The following is a 12574-nucleotide window of genomic DNA, read 5'->3' as shown; positions in this document are numbered from 1 at the left end:
CTTAACACTGTTCCAAGTCTCTGCAGAGACTACTACTTCTACTACCAAAACTACAACTACCTTCTCTTCCGGTCTGCTTGTGATATGTTTATATTTTGCAGAAGCACTCATTGGCTAAAACTTCAAAACTTCAAGGGTCACCACCCCCTGGGGGTTTTACCATTTTATAACTACAGGGGGAAAACTGTTTCCCCCCACCACAACTATGTAGTTTATAACTAGAATTGTAATGTAGTTTTACAATGTATGCAAAACTTTTGCTGTCTCAGAGAAAGAAAGGGAGGCAAACAGAACAAAGATAGCATGAGTTTCTTTTGCACCTGTCTTCTTATGTTGTCCTGTTTCTACAATGTTTGAAATTTGCAGTTGTATTTGATCTTAAATTAGATCAGTTTGAGGACACTGGACTATAGCTTTAGATTATTTTCCTGAAATATACAGCTATTTTACTGTTTGGTGGCTCCAAATTGTACAAGTATTGCCAATTTGAAATTAGTAATGGCAACTCTTGAGTTTGGTATAGATTTCATGGAGACTTTTGGAAAATTCAGAAAATAAGACCCCAAACAAATCTGCTTTCTGCCACATGATTTTACTCGTACTGGTATGTTAAAACATGCCCATAGAGCTTAGTTGTTCTGATTTTTGTCCCCTGCCAATAGAGGAATGGCAAAAGTAGATTTCTTACAAAATCCGTGTCATATTACATTAACCCTTGAGCATACAATTTTCCAACATTGAATAATGGTTATTAAGCTCTCCATACGGTAGAGATGTATAGTGATGTCAGTTGCACTTCCTTCCCCATCAGAATTTTCCAGTTTTCAATACCTGTGCATTAGGGGGTGAGGTTTGAAACATTTTTTGGGAAGGTCAGCATCATCACAGGACACTGTCAAGGACACAGGATCTGTGTCTGTAATGTGATTCTGGGCCTCTGTGTCCATTCTCTCAAATGGGTGAGCTTACTTTCCCCTGTGTCTATGCCACTATTTTTTGAAAATGACAAAGATGTATGTATCTTTTAAGTGGAACTCAAAATGATGTCATGATGTCACACTATTTGTGATGTAGAGATCTAGAGTGTGTTAGGAAATAATAAGACATCTTATGAATTCTTAAGCTAAGATGTGACAGCTAATGTTTTCACAGATATTGAATTATCTGTATTTTAAATGTTAAATTTACATGATAATAAACCAAGTGCATCAGCACTTTTTTAAAACTTTCTGTTGAAATCGAGTAATGCATTGAAAAATTGCTCTAGTATACAGATGATTATTAGAATTCAGCATATGCAGTTATGTATTACAGTACAAAAGTATACACCTTCATTTCTTTCTTGGTATCAGTCCATTCCTAAACATTCATGCATAACATAAGGCTTAGTGGGATAATTTTCTTGGCAAACTGTGTGTATACTTTTGCAGTTACTGTATGGTGAGGATTATTTGTAATGCAGGTAGTATTGAATTTGAATAGAACACTGCAATGTTGCCCAGTCAAGTGAAAGTGTCTGATTAAACTGCCAGGTAACACAGCTGCAGCATAGGTAGGCAAACCTACATACATCCATACTGCACTTTTAACTGCCATACTTTTTTGTGCTAAAATAGCGATACTAGAGTTTGCTGCCATTTTTTCTCTAAAACCAAGGGCTTTGGTTTTAGTAAATAGTGGTTTTAACCCTTAAGCAACTAGTAAATAGGCTGGTATTTGTACGTGGATACCTCCAAAGTCTTTTATGATGTACGGTGTCTACTTCTGGACCCTATAAAAGGTAAAGAAACTAGTTCAATAGATGTAATGTTTTAGGATCTTTTTCTCTTGAGTGTCAGAAATTTTTATTTCTGACCACAGAGTGCCTGTATCAAGAAGAATTACTTTTTTGGTATTCAATTTAGTTTATAAAAATTTACCAAAAGTAGATTTCACTAGATAAAAATCTTTTATAGAATCTATTAAGACTTGCCTGAAAAAAAAAAAAAAGACAAATGCAGCATGAAGCTAAATACGCTAAATAAGCAATTTTCAGAGATATATGTTAATATATATTTTAAAAGCCCTTTTAATTTCTTTACTTTTATGGAGCTCTTTGTATTTACTTGTAGAAAATCTCTCTACTATCTGTCATATGCTTTTTCTCTGTGCCATTCTTTTTCTTGCTATCTGCCTGAGCCCAGGCCCTAGAAAGACAGAAAGATTACTTTGACTGCATTAAGAATGAGCGAGATGAGCTCAGAGAGGAGTTGGCTGACCTGAAGGAAACAATGAAGAGAGGAGAGGTATGTTGGTAGTAGTTACTTTACAGTAACAAATCCAAGAATAGAGTGTGAAATCAAGGTCAGTGAAAAAGAGGAAGAATGGTTACTATTATTGTGGAGTCTGAAAACCTGACCTTAGGGTAGAATAAGTGGTTAATTTCATTGTAGCTGTTTCAATTAACTTTAAAAGCTCTTAAAAAACTTTTCTGTTGATTTATATTTTATCATTTTTCTTGTATGAGTAAGTTTTTTTCTTTCTTTTGTATTTTTAGAAACATGGATTAGTTATAATTCCAGATGGCACACCAAATGGTGATGTAAACCATGAATCGGTGGTTGGTGCAATAACAGTTGTATCACAAGAAGCTGCTCAAGTCCTGGAATCTGCAGGAGAAGGACCACTAGGTAAAAATATCCTGACATACTTTATGGAGTGTCAGAGATCTTTGTTTCCCTTCTGTTCACACTGTGTGTGATTTACAGCTGCAGAAAGATACCTGTGATGCTTCTGTAATACATACTTACACAACTTTCAAGATTGATTTATTTTAGTTTTTTGCTTACACTGAGTAAAAAGATAGATGTTATATTTTGAGAAAGAAAAAATAATAGGTGCTTGTATGTTTGAAGTGGATTAGTTCTCTTGGTCCAGTTTCTGGTTTATTACTCTCAGAAAGCATCTTGCCTTAAAGTGTAGTCTTTTGTATTAATATGTTTTCCATTGTTTTTCATGAAAATAATTCTTCAGAACTGTGTACTAAACCCGGAGGTCTTGCTTTTAGAATTGTTATACTAATACACAGTGTGAATGAAATATTTTTCCGCTTTTACTAACTGAAGGTTAGTGTGTTATTAGTGAGATATCAAAGTTTTATGGTCCCAGTGCTATTAGCTTTGAAGAGCATTTTATTTGAAATAGAACAAAAAGTTATGAAAAACATGTTCTTATTCTCAGGTTTTTCTGATTTTTAATCGGGTTCTTTGGTTTTTAGATATCAGGCTACGAAAACTGGCTGGAGAAAAGGAGGAATTATTGTCCCAGGTAAAATAAGCTATTCATTTCAAAAATAGACTTTTGTGTATCCTTTTGCAGACTAATAATGTATTAGTAATAAACACCTATTAAGCACCAGAAGTGCTTAATCAAATAAGTAGGCACTAAAGCAAAATAAAATACTCAACTTCTTACCTCACTGGCTACCAGGAATTAGCAGTTCCTCTCATTAGTGTCCTTATCCATATGACTTTGATCTTGGTTGTTAAAGAAACCTCATTTCAGTAACTGTGAGCTGAAATCTAACTTGCTGCTGACTCTTCTATTAGTGCATCTGCTTAAAGCTCTTTTGTCTTATGTGGAAATACTAAAGTCAGTAAAATTACATTGTCGTAAGCTCAAGTGGCACTTTCTTCAAAATTGCTAAGTCATACTATTTCATTGATCATTTTAGTTCCTCAAATAGAAAATTCATATTATCAAAGTAGTTGTACTTTAATACAGTACAGTATTGAGAAGAGAGGGCTTAAGAAAATATGTTGCCATTGAGCAATTTTTAAGAATACCGTAGTGTTGGTGCTTCTAGTTGAAGACATTGCAAATTTAAACTGGTGTTGTGAACATTTGTTTTTGCAATTAATGTACCTTAATTATAGTATAGATGCTTGGTTTGGAATGTCAGTAAATTATAGTATTAAATATAAGTACATAAATATGTATGTGTATATTTTTCACTATATAATAGTAAAAATCACTGATCATGTATTTGATTTGTATCATGAATGAGAGTTGTGCAAGTATAGCTTCCATACTGCTAAATCTGTGAGGCAATATTTTAATGAGAGTATCAAAAAGGTAGCTCTCACTTCTTTAATAAACTCGGTAAAGAGTGGACATAGCTGAGAAATCTGTGTTCCCTGACTTAGTGGAAAAATCACAAGACAGCTGCTGTAGCATGAAATGGAACTGTTTAAAACTAATGTGCACTACAGACTTGCCTAGGACCATTGTTTCCAGGTGGAGTATGAGAGAGGACCTCCAAAAAAAGCGGTGGATTATTGTCTCTGTAAACTCACCAAGATATTGTTCAAGATTTTCCTGCATGTTTAGAATGGAAAAGATACGCAGTAGAAGAAATCCATAAACGGAGTTTAATGCCATCTAGTCCTCTGAAAAGTGAGCCCTGTTAGTTACTGGATGCTCCTGCACTGTGCAGACATCCCTGCAGCACTGATCAAACTGTTGGGTTTGGGTTGTGCATTGATATGCAGAGGGTAATTCCCCAGTGATGGGGATGGAGGGCTGCAGCCACAGGCCTCAGGGACTGGCTTCCCTTCCTCTTCTGCATGACTCTGCTACTTTTGCTTACAGTACCTTCTCAGCCAGCGGCATCTCAGGACTGCTTTGCCTTTTTACCATTGAACATTTAGATACACAGCTACTGAACTTCAGGAAGTCTCCTTTTCACAAAAGAACACTTCCTTTTTCAGGTTAGAAGACTGAAGATGCAGTTAGAAGAAGAACGACAGAAGTATTCTAAAAGTGATGGCGTGAATCCAGATATCATAGGCTTAGAGAATGGTTCTGACTTGCAGCTAATTGAATTGCAAAGTAGGTATATGGTTACTGTTCAAAGTTATTTTTCCTGCAGAGAGGAAACAGACCTTTCCACTCCTTTTGTTGTGCAGTAGTAGTATTGTGAATTAATATATTGTTGAGCAGATAGGTTTTTGTTGGTATATGCATGGAATTTGCATGGAATTTCTCACTGCAGAATAGCTTAAAAATCTGCCTCTTTCAGTGTTGAATAACTACATTCTAGGAAGTTATTTTTCAGTTGATAACTTTGCCTAGAGTAGGTGCCACTACTTGAATAATTTCAATTTTTAAACAATAGAATTTCACCTGAGGTTTTTAAAATATATTCTACCTAATTTATTTGTTGAATCTTTGATACAGAAACTTAATCTGGAAGACTATTATCTTGAAGCAAAACATGAAAATTTATTTAACATGATACTCAGTGTTGCTTCATAGAAGCACTAAGCTACTTTCCATTTCAAGCAAACTGTTTCTTCAGCTGAAAACTTTACTTATTTGACAGATTGTCGTTTAATATGTTTGTGTCAATGAACATGAACAAAGTACTGGCAATGTCAGGGCTCGGATGTAACACCAAAATAATTTGTAAAGAGCCATGGAGTTTGTCTCTAAGGTTCACGCCTTGTGCTCCTTATGATTCGAATGTTATTACAGATGTCTAAGGTAAATGCTGTTGGTATTATGTCTATTGTGGTCTGACCCATTTTGCAGTGTTGGTTATTGTGTTGATTCTCTTTTTTAAGGGACGAGTTTGCTGTATGTTCTAAAAGGTGTGTATCTCATCAATACATCTGAAATTTAGTGCACACTCTTACAGAAACAGTTGTGTTCTGTAACAGGAAAATTATTTCTTTTCCATACTCTCAAAGATTTATGAAAGAACATTTACCTCTTTACAATCCTGTATTCCAGGCTACTCAATAAAATGGTCTTATTAATGAATTTTAATTAAAAGGGAATCTACTAGTTTAGAGAGTTGCTTTGACTGTCATATTCATGTCAATTTTTGTCTAGGAGATGCCAACAGACAAATTAGTGAATACAAATTTAAGCTTTCAAAAGCTGAACAAGATATAACTACTTTGGAACAAAATGTAAGTGTGTCTTTCTTCATGTTTGTTGTTGTTACACTTAATCTGCACACTTTGACAATACTTTTTTCAACAAATACTATGAAAATGTATTTCATAATTTGATTTGTTGTTTGATTTTTAGTTTGCACAGAAGGGCACTACATTTTTTTATAGTTCCTGCAATTCAATACTTGTGCAGTCTAACTGTAAGAGATGCTGATCTACAGAGTCTAATCTACAGAGATGCTGAACTATAGTATCATGTTATTGACTTAAAATTATGAAGTGTGAGAGACATATGTATGAAAAGAACCTCTTGAATTTCAGAGAGTAAATTATATACCTTACACAGTATTTACAACTTTCTTTCAAGTAATTAAGTTACATAAATTGATTTTTTTGAACTGGTAGCTTCAGTTCCTGTGTATGTTCTGCCATACTTCTGTATTTTAGGAAATTGACTCCAGATTATTACAAAAAATCACATAATTTGAATCACAGATGCATAGCTTTTCCCTTTTGCACAGATTTAGGCAACTACCCTGTCATGTGCATTTGGGGGTAGCAGGGAGCTGTAAATAGAACAATTCGATGAGTGAGTTTTAACACCTCCAGATTGCAATCACTATTTGTCTCGAGCTCCCTCCTTACTACTGAACTTTGTGCTTGGGCTCAAGACCTTTTTCATCGCGTCCTGATAATAGTTCACAGTCTCCTTTCTACTTTACACCTCCTTATATGGTTTCTGGCTTTCAACCTTCCAGCTTTTGTTTTTAATCCACATGTTTCCCAATTCTTTATTTTTCTTGTTCCAACTCTGCTTAGTTTTTTAACCTTCTGTGTCTTCTCAGCTGTGTCCTGACAGGAACAGCTGGTGGCAGGCAAGCTCCAGGTGAAACGCCTGAGTAGTCGTTCCTGTCTTGTTTATGTTTGCAGATTGGACGACTTGAGGGGCAGGTTGCAAGGTATAAAAATGCAGCAGAAAATGCAGAAAAAGTAGAAGACGAACTCAAAGCTGAAAAGAGGAAGCTTCAGCGAGAGGTAACTGACTTGATTTCCTTTTCAGCTGTATGCTCCTTTCAGTCTCAAACTGCTCTGTCTTTTGCCTCCAAGCTTTGTTTTTTTGTAATCTTTGGTTGCAGCTTTAAGTGTTTTTTGAGATGACCTTCAAGTCTCTGTGTTGCATTCAGAAGACAACTGTAGCACGTAAAAACAATACTAACTACAATTCAATGCTGTTCTTTCTTGAAAGGAAGGATCTAAGTTGTATTTTTTTCTAAATCTGATAACTTGTAATATTTTAAAGTAATCCTTCTACAAAAATTACTGGGGAGATGGATGGTCCCTATGTCAAGTGACAGCCTGTTAATTATCCAGCATGCATCTCACAGGATACTGGAAAGAAGCTGTATTTAACTGAGCTGTTGATCATTGCTTAAGATCTGCTGCATGACCAGTGTGATGCCTGCTACCTATGGGAATACATACCTGTATGCAAGTAATAATGGTAAAGAGGACTTTAACTTGTTCTAGGTAAATTAGTTTCATTTAATGGGAAGTTGCAGGCACCTAGTTCTTTTGGAATGAATACGTTTTATGTTTCAGTTGCTTCACAATTATTTTTAACAGTTTAATTCTGGTTCATCTGCCTGCAATAACAAAACCGTTGTGTCTTAACTTCTGTGGCACTCTTATAAAGTGTATAATGCTCGTATTCCTGACTAATTTCCTCTTGCAAAGCTTGAGAACAGCAGAAAGTCCAAATAAACTAAAGTGATCATAATTTTTGTTTTCATTTTATAGTTAAGAACAGCGCTGGATAAGATAGAAGAGATGGAGATGACCAATAGCCATTTAATGAAAAGGCTGGAGAAGATGAAGGCAAATAGGACTGCGCTTTTATCTCAACAGTGAAGTTGGAAATTGAAAATACAATGCACTGCGCCTTGAAAACTAGCCCCTAGGTTGTTTATAAATACAGACTTTCATTGGCACAAACTATTTAAACACTGAACTGTTCACTGATGGTTTAATTTCATAATTAAATTACATACTTTTTGTAACTTATGAGAGAAAGAAATGTAGTTTGAATTCCTATGTGAATTACAGCAATTTCTCAGTAGCATTTGATTCTAGAGTCAAAGATGGAGCACAATGCTGTATGTTTGACTTAGCGATAGAAAATATTTTTACAACTGTGGAATCAAGTTTACTCACGATCTCCCTTGGCTGCTTTAATGATGCTTGATGCTCAGAGACAGCTGCATGAATTCAAGAAGACACTGTATTACTGTACTACAAAACTAACATGTATTTGCTTAAGACATCACACAGCACAAGTGCCTTTTATCCGGTGCAATTTAGACTTCATTGTTGAAATAGCCTTTGAAAACAGATAGCATTTTATTTTAAGATACATTTGGGGTATTCACTAAACTTTATACATTTTGAAAATACATTTTTGTAAAATATTTAAATTTGTAAGAAAAAAATAGGGACTGTATATAAAAATCTGCTTTTTTTGCATGGGCACATCTAAGTTCTAGGTAATTTTGTCAAATAATAGCCCTTAATACTCTTAGTATTAAGAGCGCAGATTTAAAAGCTTATGTTGTACACCATCAAATTATATGTCATCTGCTTAAGTGTGAATTGAAATTTTATGGTGGGAGGAAGGGGGTGGGAAATGTGACTAAGGAATTTATTAAATGGACACTTTACTGACCAAAAACAGATGTTCTGTATTTTCTTTTAAATACCCAGATACCAACGGGCAGAGCAAAATCTTTGTAGAATAGTAAAATCTGGTATCCATATTCTTAAGAAATATCTTTTTTACTTTGAAGTAGTGAGTTTGAATTTATTTTTTATTTCTTAACCTAGTCTGCTACTGCTTGACAGTACTGCCATGGAAGAGAGGGACAGTACAAGGAAAGAGGTGCTTTCTGGAATGATGTGGGTTTTGTCTGTAACCTACTCCCTATGGACAGCAAATACTATTTAGAACTTCCATGGTTCAAGCTGGCACATCACACGTAGGAAATCGGTAGCACCTGCGATGGCAATTCTGAAGTGTTTGGAGTGGCACTGTCCCTATGTTAAACTTTTCTTGAGGTTAGCAGTCCAGCATTTGGTCTGAGAGGAGTCATTCTTTCAGACTTGTATCAGGTGCTTTCCTGTAGTAAATTGCTACCCTTTGGGAGTATTTCTCAAAGCAAGGCAGGTTTCAGGACCTTTGCAATCCAGAGGGTTAGTACCTCTGCTTGACCAGAGCTGCTTTTCAAAGAACGTTGTGACAGTGCAAAACTGAAGCTTTCTGGAAAATAACATTCCTTCCCTGTTGAGAGACCTCCTTGTAGCAGATCTACTTAGCCCTGCTTATTAAATAGGAGACAGTTCGGTGATCACATAGATCATTGCTGTTAACTCTCTGCTTTTTTTTGTGTACTTACTGAGTAGAAACTCTCGGGGTCTGGATTAGTCATTCTTAATGGTATATATTCTGAAGGTAAATGGATACTTTGGGGGGTTTCAGTGTGTCGGTATGTACAAAACTGCTAAAACCTTATATGTCATGTGGTAGGGGGCATATCTTGTTCACTTCCTCTAAACCACCCCATTGAAGCTGAACATTTTATGGCACAAGGAAAACTGTGCCATAACTGTGGCACAGTGTCACATAACTGTGACAGTCAGATAAGGAGTTACTTAGACAAAGTTACCAACCTACTTCAAAACTTTTTCTGGAGCGCAGGTAAAGCATCAGTACATTTTTTCTAAAAATCAAGATTTTTAGTGTTTGTTTGGGTTTTTTAAAATAAATTATTAGATTTATTAGGGTTTGGTTGAAAAAAAAAATTGTAAGTTAGTTGGGTTTAATTATTATCTTACCCAGATAATTTCAGATATGCTTGCAAGGGGACAGAGACAATTGTTAGTGCCTCTTCCATGCAGTGTTATATCAAGTTAGCGCCTACAAAAAGGCACAAGTTAGTAGAAAGTAGGTCTAAAGATAACTGTAACATGGCATAATTTGAGACTGAGTGTGGCACTTAGTGCCATGGTCTAGTAACCACGGCAGTAGTGGATCAAGGATTGGACTTGATGATCTCGGAGATTCCTTCCAACCCAGCTGATTCTGTGATTCTATGAATACCATTCTTTGTTTTACTGAGGGCATGATTTTTAACACCCAGCATGGTTTGTCCTTCCCTCAAGCTTGTGGGGTTTTATTTGGTCTGTGGAGGGCTGTTAGAGGTGAGTGGAAAAATTTTGTGAGGAGCTTGTTAGGGGACAGACAGCAGCACCAAAAAGGTAAAGAGAAATGCAGCACATGCCTGGGTGGCAGTTGAGGGTCACTGAAGTGGCTGCTGCAGTTTGAGACAGGAGCTATTCCATTTTTAGGATTGCTTAACCCTTCCCAGCTCCAATAAACACAGCGAGTAAGGACACAAGAAGATTACCCTGGAGAAAGGGGATCAAAAGCTTGGAAAAGGATGCATGATTTTGACAGCAAATAAACACCCTATGCCCCCCCAAATTTGCAGGCCTGATGATTCATAGGCTGTTTCAATGTGATGAGGTGCTGGCACCCTGGGAGAGAAACTGGAAACTGATGGCTGGAAATTGATGGTCAGTTGAAGAAGTCTTCTATCCACCCTGTTTCACCCAGGCCACAGTGGGTGTGCTCAGAACTGCAACCAAACCGCCCAATCGGTTCTCAGTTCTGGAGAGCAGGGTGGTAGGACTTCTGCCACCTCCTCCAGCTAACCATGGGAGATCAACCTCCTCATTAGCTGCAAGAGGAGGGTACTTGTGTGCCCACTGCCATCTTCCAAAACCTGTTATCCCACCCATGCTGTGAAGCCAGGGTAGCCACATTGAGAGACCCATTGCCAGAAGAGGAGCTACTACCTGATGGTGTCCTCATCAGCCTTGAAGGGGTTGTACCTGCAGACCATGGCCAGGGTAGCACTGGCAGTGGATCCACTCTGCAGACAGTCTCAGCACTTCCCAATCCAGTCTGGGCACCAGGTAGAATCGTCCTTAAAAAAACAGATAACAAGTGCATGAAAGTAAATTAAAAACAAAACCTGGAAAAAAGAAAAAATGTAAAATGTTGACTCACTATCACAGCCCTGGGGAAGGTCCAACCTCTACATGCAGGGAATAAACCTTTCCACGGGTGGGGAAAAACCCTGCCTTTCCCTCCCCCAGCCTCAGTCCTTCCTTGAAAGCCTCCAAAGCAAACTGGTTGGCACACAGATTCAGAATTCACGCCTCTGCTACCCCCATGGATGGATGTTTTTGTTGGGCTGTCTCCCCCTTCCCCAGCCTGTGCCAGGGTGAGTGGCAGAAGCTGTCAGCAAGGCCAGAAGCCAGCTCCACTTTGTCAACATCCACATCCTCCCCTGCCAAGAAGCAACTTGGCAGCTGGCTGAAAAATTAATCCTGCCCCACCACAGCAAAGCAGGGAACCTCCAGTGTCCGGGCCAGATGGGCCCTGCGATGCCTGGGACCAGGAGCATGCCCCCCACACCATGAGTGGACTCATCTTGATTTCATTTGGGTATAGAGGTTGACCTGAAAGAAGGTGCCACAACCAAAGTCAAGCAGCTTTGCCCTGCCAGTGACCAAGTTGAAGATGATGTCCCCAGCTTGATGTCATGCTGCAGGATGCCACAGTTGTGCCCAAGATTGCAGGCAGACATCAGTACCTTAGCTGCTGGAGGGGATGTCTCCCCTTTTCCTGTTTGTGGGAAATTCACTGGACTGTCACAACTTCTTAAATACGATGAAAAGCACTTAGCCACTTTTTCCTCAACCTCTCCCAGGACCATCAGAAGCATCTCAGCAGCTGTGCTTTGGTCACAGGGAAACAGCCTGGTTTTCTTGGCTTCTTAATGCCATGAGATGTGTGAAGCTCTTACTGGCCAGGCTTCTGGATCCTACTGTGCAGGGGAATAGATCTCTGCCATCTCCTGGAGCAGGGGAACTTCCTACAGCCAAGAATAGTTGAAAAGGTCTTCCAACAATGCCCTATCTGAGAGGTGCATTGATAAACACCATCTGATGAGGTGCTGGCACTCCGGAGAGAGAAAACAGAAAGCAGCAGTCAGTGGTTCGTGTGCACCTTCTCCCAAGGTCTGCAGTGCCTAGGACATGCTGGGTATGCTCAGAGCTGCACCCAGACCTCCCAGCTGATTCTCTGGTTTGGAGGAGAGCAGGATGGCAGGACGTGTGCCATTTCCTCCAGTTAACCATGGGAGATCAACGTTCTCAGCTGCAAGAGTGGGATGCTTGTGTACCACCTGCAATTTCCCAACACTGTTATTCCTCCCATTCCACAAAGCTGGGTACTCACCTCAAGACAACCACATCAGGAAAAAGAACCAGCCCAGGATGATGTCCTCATCTGTGTTGAAGGGATGGAATATGCAGACCTTGTTGTAAAGCAGGATGCCCGGGGACCGCTTGTTGGCCATGGCAGCAGTGGAAGAAGATCCACTCCAGTGGGCTGTACGCCCCTTTTTTCTTTAGGACACAGGCAGAGCTCATCAGGCAGATGCTGCCCTTGCCTGGGCATCCCTGGGGATGTGGGGACTGCACCGGTGGCACACAGTGTGACCTGCTGCCTTCTC

General features: G+C 38.6%; 1 protein-coding gene across 7 annotated transcripts in view; it reads left to right on the top strand.

Annotated features, from left to right (window-relative positions):
- Positions 1–8659, top strand: part of LRRFIP2 (LRR binding FLII interacting protein 2) — a 58874-nt gene extending 50215 nt beyond the window's left edge. For 4 of the 7 annotated variants that reach the window (XM_027655927.1, XM_027655925.1, XM_027655928.1 and 1 more), the window contains 7 exons: positions 2184–2285; positions 2537–2669; positions 3257–3306; positions 4749–4869; positions 5875–5954; positions 6870–6974; positions 7737–8658. In XM_027655927.1, coding sequence (XP_027511728.1) covers positions 2184–2285; positions 2537–2669; positions 3257–3306; positions 4749–4869; positions 5875–5954; positions 6870–6974; positions 7737–7847 — 702 coding nt within the window. In that variant the 3' untranslated portion in view covers positions 7848–8658. Of the gene's footprint in view, positions 1–2183; positions 2286–2536; positions 2670–3256; positions 3307–4748; positions 4870–5874; positions 5955–6869; positions 6975–7736 lie in introns of all 7 variants that reach the window. The other 3 variants (XM_027655930.1, XM_027655931.1, XM_027655924.1) reach the window with 2 other exon arrangements.
- The last annotated feature ends 3915 nt before the right edge of the window (positions 8660–12574 follow it).

The sequence above is a fragment of the Corapipo altera genome, unplaced genomic scaffold, assembly GCF_003945725.1.
Source record: "Corapipo altera isolate COAL_440 unplaced genomic scaffold, ASM394572v1 59, whole genome shotgun sequence".
Lineage (NCBI taxonomy): Eukaryota > Metazoa > Chordata > Aves > Passeriformes > Pipridae > Corapipo > Corapipo altera.
This window is presented reverse-complemented; position numbering and strand designations above follow the sequence as displayed.